The 15,847-nt window shown below is 41.3% G+C and overlaps 1 protein-coding gene across 3 annotated transcripts in view; it reads left to right on the forward strand.

The window, feature by feature from the left end:
• The first annotated feature begins 794 nt into the window (after window positions 1-794).
• The window catches only part of CCDC25 (coiled-coil domain containing 25), a 41,169-nt gene continuing 26,116 nt past the window's right edge, over window positions 795-15,847 (forward strand). Inside the window, exons 1-3 of one of the 3 annotated variants that reach the window (XM_011944577.1) lie at window positions 795-933; window positions 8,419-8,466; window positions 12,797-12,836. In XM_011944577.1, coding sequence (XP_011799967.1) covers window positions 906-933; window positions 8,419-8,466; window positions 12,797-12,836 — 116 coding nt within the window. In that variant the 5' untranslated portion in view covers window positions 795-905. The remainder of the gene's footprint in view (window positions 934-8,418; window positions 8,467-12,796; window positions 12,837-15,847) is intronic. The other 2 variants (XM_011944579.1, XM_011944578.1) reach the window with 2 other exon arrangements.

Below are 15,847 nucleotides of genomic sequence, written 5' to 3' on the forward strand. Positions count from 1 at the left end.
CTTTGGATATGAGCTCTGTCCGGCCTTTGCTACAAGCAGGTTTTTAAAGATGAAAAAGGAGGACAGGAAGTGGGCTGATACACAACTGTCAAGCATTCTCATTTATAGAAACGACATGCATCAGCGATTGGCTAGACATTGTTAAGCTGTAGGGTGTGGGTCATAGTGTCTTGTGTGGCAGTGGTAGGTTAGTAGGTAGCTACTTGTGGCAGAAGCAGGTAGTTTCAGGAGATGAATATATAGCTCAAGGAGATAGTAGAACATGATGGGGTCTCATTTTAATACCTCTCCAGACCTAGTAATTTAAAAGGACTCACATTCCTCAGATAAAAGTGCTTTCTCAAGAGAAATAATCAGGGCAAAACCAAGTGCTGTAGGAGCCTTACATGAGTATGATTATTCCTACTTTACAGCAGGAGTACCTCTGAGGTTCAGAGGTTTGGGATGGCAGGCCTTCGATTTAAGCCAGAACACAGTCCAATCCCCAAGAGGCATATTGTCCTGGTGAGTATCAGAAACAACTCGCTTGTGTGCTATGTTCTAAACCCTTGGTGCCCATTAACTTATTTAACCCTAAAAAATATCCTGTGAGTTAGCTGCTCTAGTATCATCTTCATTTCGCTGCTGAGGAAAGTGAAACACAGATAGGTTAACTAATGTGCCCAAGATGCCTAGCCTCTTTCCCTTAACCCACAAATCATTGAACCAAACTCCTTGTCAATACCCTTCGCCTCGCCAGGACTAAAGATGGCGCCCACGGCCGGCGTTATGACGCGCCCCGACGTCCGCCGGAAGTGCACGGAGGAGTTCCGAGGACCAGGCGGCCGCCGAGAGTCTGGTATCCTGAGCTTCGTGAGTTGAGCGCTGCTGCTCCGCGGTGGAGTCACCGCAGCGCTCCCGTGATCATGGTGTTCTACTTCACCAGCAGCAGCGGTGAGTGGGCGCCGCGCCCTCCGGGACCCTGCTGGACAGCGGGCTCCGAAGCCGGGACCCCCAGTCCGCCGCTGCGCCTGACCCTCGCCCTAAAATGCCTCCTCGATGCGAATGCCTCTTCCCGCGGCCCCTAGTTTCCCCAGCACGTCTGTCCCTCCCACAACTGCAGGGTTTCTCCCGGCGTCCCCTCATCATGGCGTGGGGGGCGCGGAGGGGCGATGCCACTGCTGTATTAGTATCGGGGAGTTCTCGTCCTCCAATCGGAAAGACGTCCCGTCACTCCCTGGAATTGGGCCAGAGCCTGTGGGCTCCTCCAGACGCCTTATCCCAAATCTTCTTCCCACCTTCCATCTGCGGCCTTTATTCTGGCTGCACCCTGATAATTATCCCCCGTGAGAAAGGACACACCTGCTAACAACTTTTTCTTAAGGGAAGTGCGCCTTACCCTTTCAGGAAGGGGTTGTAGGGTCTGGGTTGCAACAGAAAACAATAAAAAGACCCTGGAATGTCCACCCAGCAACTCCCTGGGCAGTTGATGTCCCAGATCTCAGAAGTGACCTGTGATAATGCTTCTGACTTATTTTTGACAGATAAGGAAAGGGTGCTTTTCGTTCCCAGGAAATGCCATGTTCCGAATTGGTTTCATTCTGTTCTTGTTATTCCACTTTCCTAAAATCAGCCCCCAGCTAATTCCCTTAAGACAGTTTTGGCCCATCTTTTCCAAGATGCCTTTCCTGATCCTAGCTCCCACCCCAAGATTGCTTAGCTGTTCCTTCTCTGGGACCCACTTAACGTTCCAAGTATGCCTTTGACATTGCACTTATCACGTGGTATTAAATGGTGTCTGCTTGAGCTAGAATGTAAGCTCCTTGAGGGCGTGGACAGGATCTCTTTACAGTAGTCCCTACTTGTCCTGTGTTTCGCTTTCCGTGGTCACATCATCACAAGAAGAAAAAGAGTGAGTACAGTACAATAAGATATTTTGAGAGGGAGAGAGAGAGCAGAGTCACATAACTTTTATTACAGTACGTTGTTATAGTTGTTCTGTTTTATTACTAGTTGTCGATAATCTCTTACTCCACTGAACTGATACATTAACTTTATCATAGGTATATATGTATAGGGAATACCAGTACCATGCGTCCCTTAATGACAAGAAGACATTCTGAGAAATGCTCCATTAGGCGGTTTCATTGTTGTAGCAACACGGTACAGTATACTTAAACCTGTGGTATAGCCTACCACAAACGCGGGCTGTACGGTATACCGTATTGCTCCTAGGCTACAAACTTGTACAGCACGTTGCTGTGCTGAATGGCTGTAGGCAATTGTAACACAATGGTATTTGTGTGCTTGAACGGGTCTCAACTTGGAAAAAGTGAGTTGCACCACAGTGTTATGATGGCTACCAGGTCATCAGGCAATAGTGATCAGAATTTTTCAGCTTCGTTATAATGTTATGGGAACACCATAGTATGTGTGGTCTGTTGCTGACCAAAACATCATTATGCGGCAAGTCCCTTTATATATGGAATTCAGTATTGTCCTCAGTTTCAAGCATCTACTGGAGATCTTGGAAGGCATCCCCCACAGATAAGGGGGGACTACTGTACTTGTTTCCCTAACTTAGTGACTGGCTAGTAGTTCTCAATAAATGCTTGTTGAATAAATGAATGCCATTTTTTTCTTCTCATAGCTGTCTATTCTGTTGCTACTCTATATACTAAAGGTGAGTTTTTTTTTGTTTGTTTGTTTTTTTGGTTTTTTTTTTGCGACGGAGGTTTGCTCTTGTTGCCCAGGCTGGAATGCAATGGCACGATCTCGGCTCACTGCAACCTCCACCTCCCGGGTTCAAGCGATTCTCCTGCCTCAGCCTCCTGTGTAGCTGGAATTACAGGAATGTGCCACCAAGCCTGACTAATTTTGTATTTTTTAAGTAGAGATGGGGTTTCTCCATGTTGGTCAGGCTGGTCTCGAACTCCCGACCTCAAGTGATTCGCCCCCCCCCGACCTTGGCCTCCCAAAGTGCTGGGATTATGGACATGAGCCACTGCGCCTGGCCTAAAGGTCAGATTTATTTTATGTATTTATTTTTGAGACAGTCTTGCTTTGTCACCCAAGCTAAAGTGCAGTGGATCTCGGCTCACTGCAACCTCTGCCTCCTGGGTTCAAGTGATTCTGGTGCAGCTGGGATTACAGGCGCCAGCCAAAATGCTTGGCTAATTTTTGTATTTTTAGTAAAGATAGGATTTCATGTTGCCCAGGCTGGTCTTGAACTCCTGAGCTCAAGTGATCTGCCCACTTCGACGACCTCCCAAAATTCTGGAATTACAAAAGGTGAGTTTTTGTTTTGTTTTGTTTTTTGTTTTTTTGAGATGGCTTCTTCCTCTGTCACCCAGGCTAGAGTATAGTGGTGTGATCTCAGTTTACTGCAGCCTCCACCTCCTGGGTTCAAGCAATTATCCTGCCTCAGTCTCCCAAGTAGCTGGGATTACAGGCACATGCCACCATGCCCGGCTAAGTTTTGTATTTTGTTAGTAGAGATGGGATTTCACCATGTTGGCCAGGTTAGTTTCAAACTCCTTACCTCAGGTGATCCACCCGCCTCGGCCTTCCAAAGTGCTAGAATTAAAGGTGTGAATCACCACGCTTGGCCAAAAGGTAAGATTTAAGTGAAACTAGTTCCACGTTGTTTGTGTGGGTTTGAATAAGGTGATACTTTCTCTTTAGAAATAAAATTGAGGCCCAGGTAAGTTGTAACTCACAGACCCTACTCTTCTACCGTCATCACACTGACATCTCCTTATTTTTCTCAGTAGTTTAGGTTTCCACAGTGTGTGCCGCGAGCTATTTCTCTGTCTCTGGACATTTGGTTTGTTTTACCCATAGTATTAAAATTACTAGAAACAAAATTCAAAACCAGCCTGAAAAATCATATACCGTTATAGGCCTCTAAGCATTTTCATTCTTGGCAACTCAGGCATCTCTTTATAGCTTCTCCACTCGTAAATCTTCAACAACATAGATATCCATATAAACCCAACAACAGAAAAACATATACAAGCAGGGTGTGTAGGTACTGAATGTATTTGATGCTGTTCTATTCCCCTTAAAGTTACTCTAAATTCTTTAAGTGCTAGTCACACATACACAGCTGCCCTTAATAGAGCAAAATCCTTCACTAGATTTGTGGGTCCTGTTTTTTTTCATTGACTTCCATTATAATATCAGAACTGTTTCCTGTTAGAAAAATATTTGGCCTCTAAGCCTAATAAAACTGCGCTTGTGCAGCTGATCTTTTAAAACTGCAAAGTTAATGGAAAAATCATAACTTTCTCAGTAAAATACTAATAAAACTTTACATATTGGCGGTATAGAAACAACAAATATGTAGAATCTTCAGGAAATGAATTTGTATGGCTTGCCAAGTTTTCAACTAACTGATGGTTTTTACTGCATAAAAACTTTTTTAAAATGGGAAGAAAATCTTCATAGGAAGTTGTTCTTTTACGTTTTAAGATTAATACCTGACTAAAATGTGTTCCATTTTCATTCTTTCATATTGTCTCATAAGAGAATAATTGAACATTAGTCTAATATGTCAAATTCAAGACCATCTGATTATAGATACTTGGCTCAAAGTCCACTTGTACTTTTAATACCTGTTAATATCATCTACCTAAAAGTAGGTTGTTCTATAAATTGTGAAATAATCAGATCACCTCTGAAGTTGGATTGGTTGCTACCGGTAAGTCAAGTGTCTTCCAAATAAAGAGTTCCAGTACTAGTCAGCCATATTATTTAGATGAGAATAACAAATGAACAAGAATAATTCAGCTTACTTTTCCTTCTTAACATGGAAAGGAACTTAATTCAGACTTGTTGCGCAGCAATGATATTCCTTTATATTTTTCATCTTCTTTTCTTTCTTTTTTTTTTTTTTTGAGACAGAGTCTTACTCTGTTGCCCAGGCTGGAGTGCAGTGGCATGATCTCGACTCACTGCAACCTCTGCCTCCTAGGTTCAAGCGATTCTCTTGCCTCAGCCTCCTGAGTAGCTGGGATTACAGGCATACGCTACTACAGCTGGCTAATTTTTATATTTTTAGTGGGGACGGTTTTGCCATATTGGCCAGACTGTTCTTGAACTCTTGGCCTCAAGTGATCCTCCCGCTTCAGCCTCCTAAAGTGTTGGGATTACATGCGTAAGCCACTGTGTCCAGACTAATTTTCTATTATGACATAATTTTAGTCTTTCAGAGAAGTTATTAGTAAAAGATTTCGTGTATATTCTCCCAGAGTACCCCAATTTTTTTTTTTTTTTTTTTTTTGAGACGGTCTCACTCTGTCACCCAGGCTGAAGTGTAGTGGCAAGTGTAGTGGTACAGTCACAGCTCATTGCAGCCTCAACTTCTTGGGCTCAAGTGATCCTCCCACTTTAGCCACCACACCCAGCTAATTTTTGATTTTTTTTTTTATAGAGATAGGGTTTCCTCATTTTGCCCAGGCTGGTCCCAAGCTCCTGGGCCCAAGTAATCCGCCTGCCTCAGCCTCCCAAAGTGGTGGGATTACAGACGTGAGCCACTGTGACTACAAATTCTGGCATTTTACCACATGCCTTGTCTTTCTTTTTCCCTTTCTCTTTTTCTGTATTTTTTTCTCTCCCACACACCTTTTTCCTGAACCATTTGTTAGTAAGTTGCAGTTAACCCCTGAATGCTTCAGATTTGTTTTCTAAAATCAAGGGCATTCTCTTCTCAAAAGACATTTTTCATTATCAAAATTAGGAAATTAACATTGCAGCATGGCTATTATCTAATGAACAGGCTTTATCCAGTTCCCATTAGTGTTGTAATGATATATTTGTAACAAAAAATACCTTACAAATCATTGTTGCATTCTTCAGGTGTCATTACTCTGTAGCCTCCTCTAATCAGGAGCAGTTGCTCAGTCTTTGTCTTTCATGGCATTGTTAGTTGAATTACTTTGTAGAATGCCCCTCACTTTAGGTTTGTTATGGTCATTTTCTTAATCAGTCAGTTGTTATTTTTTCTTTCTTGAGACAGTCTTGCTGTCGCCCAGGCTGGAGTGCAGTGGCACAATCTTGGCTCACTGCAACTTCTGCCTCCCAGGTTCAAGCGATCCTCATGCCTCAGCCTCTCCGACAGCTGGAATATTGGCTGGCGTGTGCCACCACACCTGACTAATTTTTTTTTTTTTTTTTTTTTGAGACAGAGTCTTGCTCTGTCGCCCAGGCTGGAGTGCAGTGGCGAGATCTTGGCTCACCGCAAGCTCCGCCTCCCGGGTTCACACCATTCTCCTGCCTTAGCCTCCCAAGTAGCTGGGACTACAGGCGCCCGCCACCACACCCAGCTAATTTTTTGTATTTTTAGTAGAGACAGGGTTTCACCGTGTTAGCCAGCATGGTCTCGATCTCCTGACCTTGTGATCCACCAGCCTCGGCCTCCCAAAGTGCTGGGATTACAGGCGTGAGCCACCGTGCCTGGCAGTAATTTTTGTATTTTTAGTAGAGATGGGGTTTCAACATGTTGACCAGGCTGGTCTCAAACTTCTGGCCTCAAGTGATCAGCCCACCGCAGCCTCCTGAAGTGCTGGGATTACAGGCGTGAGCCACCGCACCTGGCCTATATCATTATTTTGAAAATTCTGTTCTAATTACAAAAGCCATCTGTACGGTTTATAGCAGGCTAACCAAGGTAACTGTTGTTAAAAAATGTTTATGCTTCCATACATATAAATAAGTATGTGCTTATATAAAAATAAAACATGTATGTGTGTGTGTATACACACATACATACCATTATAATTTATTTTTTATAAATTGAATCTTCTTATATACAGATACACAAAAATACTGTTCTGGGACTTAATTTCTTCACCTGCCATTTCTTTTTAATGGGTACATGGTATTTTGTTTATGGATGTTCAAATCTGTAATATATCTAAAGAGTCTCTATTAAGGGGTGTTTAGGTTGTAAAAAGATTATTGCTTGGTGGAGTGTTTTGGTACTCTATTATGGTGACATTATAGGTAGTGACATTATAGGATTGAAAGGGTATACACTTGAACTATTGCCAGGCCATTCAGAGAGAATCTGAAATGCTTTTTAGTTTTATTCCCACCCTTTTGGTATTTGTTACGTGCTACACTAAGGCCTGATGGAGGTACTACAATGGTCAGTAATAGACAAGCATTTCTGTAAACTTGGCAATGCACACATTCTTTCAAGGTACTTTTCTCAACTACTTCTGTACTTAGTTATTATAAATGTCAAACAAAGGAATTAGTTTTTTCTCCCCTAAGAAAGGCAACTAGGATTGATCATTTAAGAAACTTTTCATTACTGAAAGTACAGGAAATCTCTCTGATATAAGACTTTTTAATTTAGGAGAGCGTATTGCTCTTTGTCCTTCAGGGCTCCAGGTACATGTGTGTGTTTTGTGCTGTGGAGTCATAGCCAACAGACTGTCCAGCCCAACCCTGCACTTATCGGTACTTTGCTTCAGTGTGTATTTATGCTTCAGTACTTCTCCATCGCAGGCTTTGTAGCCTGAGGGCCCAGTGTCTGTAAATTCAGGAGTTTAATCTAATTGGATCAAACAAGTTTTGGTAGACTGGCTTTGAAACCTGGCACTCAGTTATAATTTCAGTAGGAAACTTTAATCCAAGATCAGGGATGTCTGCAATAAAACACTACCTTGGTAAAGCAGATGTCATTTCTAGGATAAGTCATACCCAGAAGATTCTACTTGATTTAGGATGGTTGTTTCTAACCCTGACCTTACATTAGAATTACTTGGAAGGCTTTTAGAAAACACAAATGCTCACTCTTGCCCACCATAGATTTGGATTTAGTTGATCTGGGGTGAAGCTGGGGCGTAATTAGATGATTCTAATGTAGATCGGGGTCAGAGTCACTGGTTTAGAAACTGGAGAGTCATAGTCTCCCTGAATGCAATAGAGAGCCTGTTAGAATTTGCAGCACACCTGGAATATGATGGATAATATTGGCTACAAAAATTATGCGAAATAAAACTTTCATAAACATAGGAACTTAGTTGTGGGGTTTAGTTTTCTTTTCTTTTTTTTTTAATCTTGAAGGGAAAAGTATAGGACTGGACTGGCGATACCATTGAACTGTAACCCTGAGAAAGGAGGAAAGTAGCTATTGATAGGGATGGTAAACTTTTTCTTTTGGGGCCAGATAGTAAATATTTTAGGCTTTGTGAGTCACCTACAATCTCTGTGGCTTATTTTTCTTTGTTTTGCTTTTTCTTTCAACCCTTTAGAAATGTAAAAACCATTCTTAGCTCAAGGGCTGTCCAAAAACAGGTGGTAGGCTGGACTTGGGTCATGAGCTGTGGTTTGCCAACCCCTAATGTAAGCATTGTCACTTGTTTTTCACATGAAACAATTTTGTTGGTAATGAAGTTACTAATTTTTTTTATTTTTGTTTTATCTTAGTTAATTCATCTGCCTACACTATTTACATGGGAAAAGATAAATATGAAAGTAAGTTTTCAAAAGCGTTTGATTTTGAAATTTTCAGCAGGTAAGTGTTATGTCTCTCTCACCACCTTCCATGCCCCCGACCCGGGTTGGTTCTGAGTTTTCACCTACTTTGATAAACTAGCTTGGGAGAAACACAACAAGCTCATCCATTATAAGGAACTCCAAAGGATTAACTTTCCTAGAATTTAATTGTATAAAATAATATTTGAACTAATTGGTCCATCTGTTGCTGATTAGAAACTTACACTTTACAAGAAGTATTGTGGTGTTATTTGATTTACAGTAATATGAATCAGAGATTAACCTTTGCTATTTACTTAAAATTAAAAAAAAATCCTCTGTGGTTTGAACTTCGGAGATCATTTTCTGCTTTTTTTTTTTTTTTTTTTTGGGAGGGAGTCTTGCTCTGTTGCCCAGGCTGGAGTGCAATGGCGCGATCTCAGCTCACTGCAACCTCCGCCTCCTGGGTTCAAGCAATTCTTCCACCTCAATCTCCTGAGTAGCTGGGACTATAGGCATGTGCCACCACATCTGGCTAATTTCTGTATTTTTAATAGAGACAGGGTTTCACCATGTTGGCCAGGCTGGTCTCGAACTCCTGACCTCAAGTGATCCACCTGCCTCAGCCTCCCAAAGTGCTGGGATTACAGGCGCGAGCCACCGAGCCTGACCCATCTATTTTTTAACAACCATTTAAAAATGGTTAAATTAGTGAAATTAGTGAAAACATACTTACTGGAGCTTTTGAGGCTGAAGATGGTCTTTTTGAGTTAAGAAATACTAGTATTTTTCAAAGTTTGTTGACCGCTCTTCTTAGTATGAAGTACATTATATTTTGATGTACACGTTCATATTGCTAAAACAAAAACTTACAGAAATTACTCATACTACTTGCTATTCCCTCTTTTTACTATTTCTGTTTTATTTCATTTTTGAAAGCTAATCTCAATCTGCTAAATAAATTTTTTGGCCCACTAATAAATTTGAACTAAAGTTTAATAAAAGAGTAGGTTTTCATGATAATAAAGTTATGACATTAACTTTGGGTGTGACTTAGTGGTGAAGCAGTCTGCACCATATTAATACTTGAGTTTTATATTTCTCTTACCCATAAATCATCACAAGTAACATTGACTATTAAAGCATTTTTCTTATATAGCTGAGGAGGTGCTGCTGTCTCCCTATGTTATATTGAACAATAAGGCGGAGTAGCAGGAATCATGATTATCTATCGTGAATACAAATCCAAATATGTTTTTCTTTGTACCATATCAAGAGTGGGAACCTGAGGCTTAGATTACTGAGAAGCACTAAAGCAGAGTTAGTTGCCACATATGCTTGTGCGGGTTTTGTACTGTGCAACCTAGTGGGTGGGGTGTGAAGGCTGCCTTGATTCTGGTTCACACGGATGGGCTAGCAGTGGTGCCAGCCTAAGGCAGCTGTGCCAGTGACATTCCCACTGTGTCTCTTCTGTCCTTCTCTGTTCATTTACTGTTTGCTGGGGGCTTCTTTTTATGGGACCATGTTCTAGTCTGTGTCAGGTATCCGCAGAGGAAGATTTAGTTTGTGCTTTCACAGCATTCAGGTGGACTTACACGCAAAAACAAGTATGGCCCAATTTTATTGTGAATGTACTCCAAAAAGTAAGGTCTATTTTTTGAAAACTGTAGACAAAATGAAGTAACATGGATAGTAAATGCTGTAGAAGTAGACAGATGAGCGATAGTAAATGTGATTGAAAGCTGAGAAGGCTTTGTGGAGGAGTGGGTTAGGATGGACTAGATTGTGGAATCCTTTGAAAGTCTGTTGTAGGAATATATAGATACAAATCTAGATACATAATTTATGTCACAGATATAAATTTAGATGATATTTTTAGAGCTCTCTGGAGTGGCATTTTGCTGTCATTAAAACCTATGTAGAAAAAAGTATAAGAGGCCAGGCATCGTGGCTCATATGAGCCTGTAATCCCAACACTTTGACAGGTGGAGGCGAGAGGATCACTTGAGCCCGGGAGTTCGAGACCTGCCTGGGCAACATAGGGAGACCCTGTCTCTACAAAAAACAACATTATAAGAAAATATTAGCTGGGCATAGTGACACACACCTGTTGTCCTAGCTACTCAGGAGGCTAAGGCAGGAAGATCGCTTGAGCCTGGGAGGTAGGCTGCAGTGAGCCGTGATCGTGCCACTGCATTCCAGCTTGAGTGACAGAGCGAGAATCTGTTGTCTGAAATAGTGTATGTATGTATGGAACACTTTTTCCCTAGGAACTCTTAGTCATTTGGAGGTATCAACTTTTCCTAGGCTGCCTTGTAAGAATGGACATTACTTCTCTAAATCACCCCATTGTCTGGCATTCCTAGCCCATTGCATTTATTTCTAATAGTCTTTATGACTTCAGACCAAGAACTCGTTAGAACCATCAATTTAAGTGGAATGATTTACTTTCACTGAAAAGCTTTCAGGTCTGTTCTTTTTATCAGCCAGCAGGTGTCATCAGGGAGCCAAACTTTGCCTGACTGAGGGAAAGAGATTTTTTAAATTTCTCTTTCCTTTTTCTGCTTACCTTTTGGCTGTTTGCTCAGTCCTACTGAAAGCATTAGAAAGCCTTTCAGAAAACTTATGGTGTCTACAGTTGTTATGAGTGCCTTCACCCAAGATGTGTCTTTTGCTTTTCCTTTTCTGGACAGTAAATACCCCATTCAAATTATATAGACCATACTTTCTTGGGTACATTTTAAATCATCACATGTGAATCATTCACAATTTTTTTTTTTTTTGAGACAGTCTCTCACTCTGTCACCCAGGCTGGAGTGCACTGGCGTGATTTCAGCTCACTGCAACCTCCACCTCCTGGGTTCAAGCAATTCTCCCACCTCAGCCTCCCAAGTGCCTGGGGCTACAGGCACGTGCTACCATGCCTGGCTAATTTGTGTAATTTTAGTGGAGACGGAGTTTCGCCGTGTTGGCCAGGCTGGTCTCAAACTCCTGACCTTAGGTGATCTGCTTACCTTAGCCTCCCAAAGTGCTGGGATTACAGGCGTGAGCCACTGTGCCCAGCCTCGTTTACAGTTTTTAAATTGGCATTTAATACTTAAATAATTCTGTATTAAACAGAATTATTACCAATTATTAATATGGCTATATGAAATATTTATTGATATAACCTTTATGTAGTGATATATATTAGCCTTAAAAAATGTGCATTCACTTTGAGCGAATACTTTAGCTTTTAGAAATATACCTTAAGGAAATAATCAGAAATATGGACAACTTTATTTAAAACATTTATTGAAGCATTTATAATTAGAAACAACCCAAGGGCCAACAATAGAAAAGTTTATTCATATAAGAGAATTAGGTGGTCATTGTTCCCAAAGAACTTTATTTTTATTTTTACCTAACAAATACATAGTTTAAAAAGTTAAGTAGTAATAGAATGCTTAGAATTAAAAAAAAATCCGGCTGGGCACGGTGGCTCACACCTGTAATCCCAGCACTTTGGGAGGCCGAGGCGGGTGGATCACGAGGTCAGGAGATCGAGACCGTCCTGGCTAACATGGTGAAACCCTGTCTCTACTAAAAATATTAAAAAATTAGCTGGGCATGGTGGCAGGTACCTGTAGTCCCAGCTACTCGGGAGGCTGAGGCAGAAGAATGGTGTGAACCCAGGAGGCAGAGCTTGCAGTGAGCGGAGATCTCACCACTGCTCTCCAGCCTGGGTGACTGAACAGAACTCCGTCTCAAAAAAAAAAAAAAATCCTTCTTAATACCCATGTTCCACCCTACCCTCTACCTCCCCAGATAATTACTTTTCACTCTGTTAGCTATTTCTTCTGGTATTTTATTTCCATATGTGATAGAATTTTAGGTGATTTTTATTTTCTTTTTATACTTCTAGTGTTTGTTTTATGTTAAATTTTCTTTAATTTTATAATCAAGTTATTTTTCTTAAGTAAAATATTGCTTTAAAGTTTCAGCAAGATCATTTTAATGTTTAAGTATTATTACGTGAGCTGATTTTCTGGACCATCTAATGTGGTTGCATTGTTTTGTCAGTATTAGTTTTATAGAAATAATATCTGAGCCTTAGATTAGAAGTATTATATAAATTTATAAAAATTATAGGTCTATATTGTCCAATTTTGAAAATTATTACTATTTTTTCTGTATTTTCAAGCATCAGGTTCTCTGAATTACTCTTCTTCATTGAGGGAGAGAGAAATTTGTGGGAGGAGCTGACATTTCTCCCATTCTTAACTTATAAATGCTGGCATATCTTCATTTGACAGTTTTTGTTTCTTTGTTTTCTCATGTCTCATTGCAGATGAAGATCTGATCAAGCATGGCTGGCCCGAAGATATCTGGTAAGTAACAATTTCGGTTCTGCTCTCTGTAGATCATCGTTTCCTTTCTTAGACTTGGCCAAGCACTCAAACTAGAATTGTCCTTTGTACTATGGTGTATGGGTCTTCAGGGGTACACAGCTGACTGCCAGTTCCCTTCATTTCTAATTACCTTGCAAGTTGGAAATGATGTTTTTGAGTTTGATCTCAGGCTTGAGAGCAAAGGCCTCTAGGACACAGGCCTTCTTTTTCCTCCTTTTGTCTCCACGCCTTAGTAAGTTACTGAGACCACACCTCACTTAAATATTCAGGCCGCTGTTCTTGAGTGGAAAAATGAAGACTTCACATGAAGCAATGAAGAAAATAGATACAAGCATCCATGCAGATGGAATAGATGGAGGTTCTGACCGGTCCAACTTTAAAGGAGGCACATTTGTTCCCCTTTGTCTTCTAAACTCCCTGATGAGTGTAGCTCTGCCTTGATCCAATCCCAACGCCTTCTCTCTAAAACAATATATGCAAACTGTTTTAAATAATAACATATACTTTCTTAGTCTCCCTTTGAGATAATTTATTTTGCTCACAAAACCCAGTCCAAAAAAAAGAATACCAAACAAACAAAAAGGCTTCATTTAAGCTGAATTCTTTTCTCTGTCTTAGAACACCATTTAGACTTCTACCATTCAGACCTGGGACCTTTTATGAACACGTGGGCTTCTGTCCTATAACACTCTCACACCCAGTTTACTTTATTTTTCTTCATCTTCAGCTTCTACCACTGACTCTGATCCGTGTTGTCTCTCTTCTGGAGCACAGTCCTGCCTATGGAGTGGGATATCATCTTCCTGACTCCTCATACCTCCTACCAAATGTTATCCCTGAAGATAAAGGCACCTGGGTCCCGTTTGCTTTATTATGATAGTGAACATCTATCAAGCACTTAACTATATGCCAAATACTACTGAGTGTTTACCTCCAGTAGTACATTTAATTTCACAACAACCCTGTGAAATAGATATTATTATGCCCATTTTTTCAGATGAGGAAATTAAGGTTAAGAGAAACTGACCGGGTCTGCTCTGTCTGCTACTGGCTCCGGCTCTGGTTCTAAGTCACTGCTTCTATCTCCTCCAGACTGCTACTCTTTTGGCTTTAACTCCTTTCTTCTCCCAGGCTGTTGCTGCAGCTCTCTCTGGACCTTTTTTCCTTTTTTTCTCCAAATGTGGACACAGACCCCTCACTTAATTCCCTCTAGTGATGGAAGTGAGGCTGCTGCTTTTTAGTAGAGTTGATTTAATTTTCTTTCTTTTTTTTTTTTTTTTTTTTGAGATAGAGTTTTGCCCTTGTTGCCTAGGCTGGAGTGCAATGGCGCGATCTCGGCTTACTGTAACTTCTGCTTCCTGGGTTCAAGAGATTCTCCTGCCTCAGCCTCCCAAGTAGCTGGGACTACAGGTGCCCACCACCATGCCTGGCTAATTTTTTGTATTTTTAGTAGAGACTAGGGTATCACTGTGTTGGCCAGGCTGGTCTCGAACTCCTAACCTCAGGTGATCCACCCGCCTCAGCCTCCCAAAGTGCTGGGATTACAGGCATGAGCCACCACGCCTGGCTGGAACAAAGGAATTTTAAAGGCTTTTTAAAATCTGGTCCCTACTCCAGCACAATAGCCTGTCTTCTAAATCCAAATATGTCCTCAAGTTAAACCCTGCTTGGTGTTCTCTTGCCTCAAGTGGGCAGTGTGCAATGCTGCAAACATCCGGACTGGGGCTGCCCGCCTTCCTAGGGCCTGAGACAGTAAGCTGTATGAGGACAATGACCACCTATTTCATTAACTACTGTGTTCCCAGTACCTAGCATAGGTCCTGGCACATAGTAGGTATTTAGTAAATATTTGTTGATTTCCTAATTGACTCTCTGCCAGTGTAGAAACAGTCCCCATGGACATTTCCCTACAATGGCCACATCACAGTTATCTTCATTTTGAGCTCCTGCCACCTGCATTTGGATGATTTTCAGTTGTTTTTAAAGGCCAGCTATCTCTAGACTCTCATGGGAATAAGAATGGCTGCACCTGTTAGGCAGTTAGCTGATGGAAATTTTTAACCTATCAGATTTGAGGCATAAATACCTGCATAGAGAAGGTTACATAATCAGATGCAGCCTGAAAATCAGTGTACCACAGTCTTCTACCTGACTTTCATTTGTTTAATTAAATAAGTGGAAGAGAAATTTCCAGTTTACAACCCACATCCAATAAATTATGACCTCAGTTCTTCATTTCATTAAGGTTAGTACTTCCCAAATTGGTCTACAGATACCGAGAGGCCCATTTTGACCCCCTTTAATAGTCTTGAGATGAATGACTCTTGTTGGATGTGATTGGCTTTTACCTTCAGAAGCTACACTTGAGGTGTGATGTGAGTAGGTGTAGACCTCAAAACCCATTCCAGCTGTCAATTTTGGACGTATTCCAGGGAGTGCTAAGAATGATCCTGAGTTGATCACCATTCCAGAGTGGGGTGTTTGCCTGCTTCACTTTGTGGAGCTTTTGAATCATTCATTACCTCTGTGAATGTCAGCATCTGAATTTATCCCGGAAAACCTCCTAAGGCTCTTTTAAGCAAAGGGTTTTCCTAGGAATCAGTGAGAATGGAACTAAATTCATCTTTTTTTTTTTGAGACAGAGTCTTGCTCTGTCACCAAGGCTGGAGTGCAGTGGTGCAGTCTTGGCTCACTGTAACCTCCACCTCCTGGGTTCAAGCTATTCTCCTGCCTCAGCCTCCCTAGTAGCTGGGTTTACAGGCATGCACCACCACACGAGGCTTATTTTATTTATTTATTTATTTATTTATTTTTTGAGATGGAGTTTTGCTCTGTCACCCAGGCTAGAGTGCAGTGGTACCATCTCAGCTCACTGCAACCTCCACCTCCTGGGTTCAAGTGATTCTCCTGCTTCAGCCTCCCAAGTAGCTGGAACTATAGGCACCCACTACCATGCCTGGCTAATTTTTTTGTGTTTTTAGTAGAGATGG

The sequence above is a fragment of the Colobus angolensis genome, unplaced genomic scaffold, assembly GCF_000951035.1.
Source record: "Colobus angolensis palliatus isolate OR3802 unplaced genomic scaffold, Cang.pa_1.0 Scaffold233, whole genome shotgun sequence".
NCBI classification, from domain to species: domain Eukaryota; kingdom Metazoa; phylum Chordata; class Mammalia; order Primates; family Cercopithecidae; genus Colobus; species Colobus angolensis.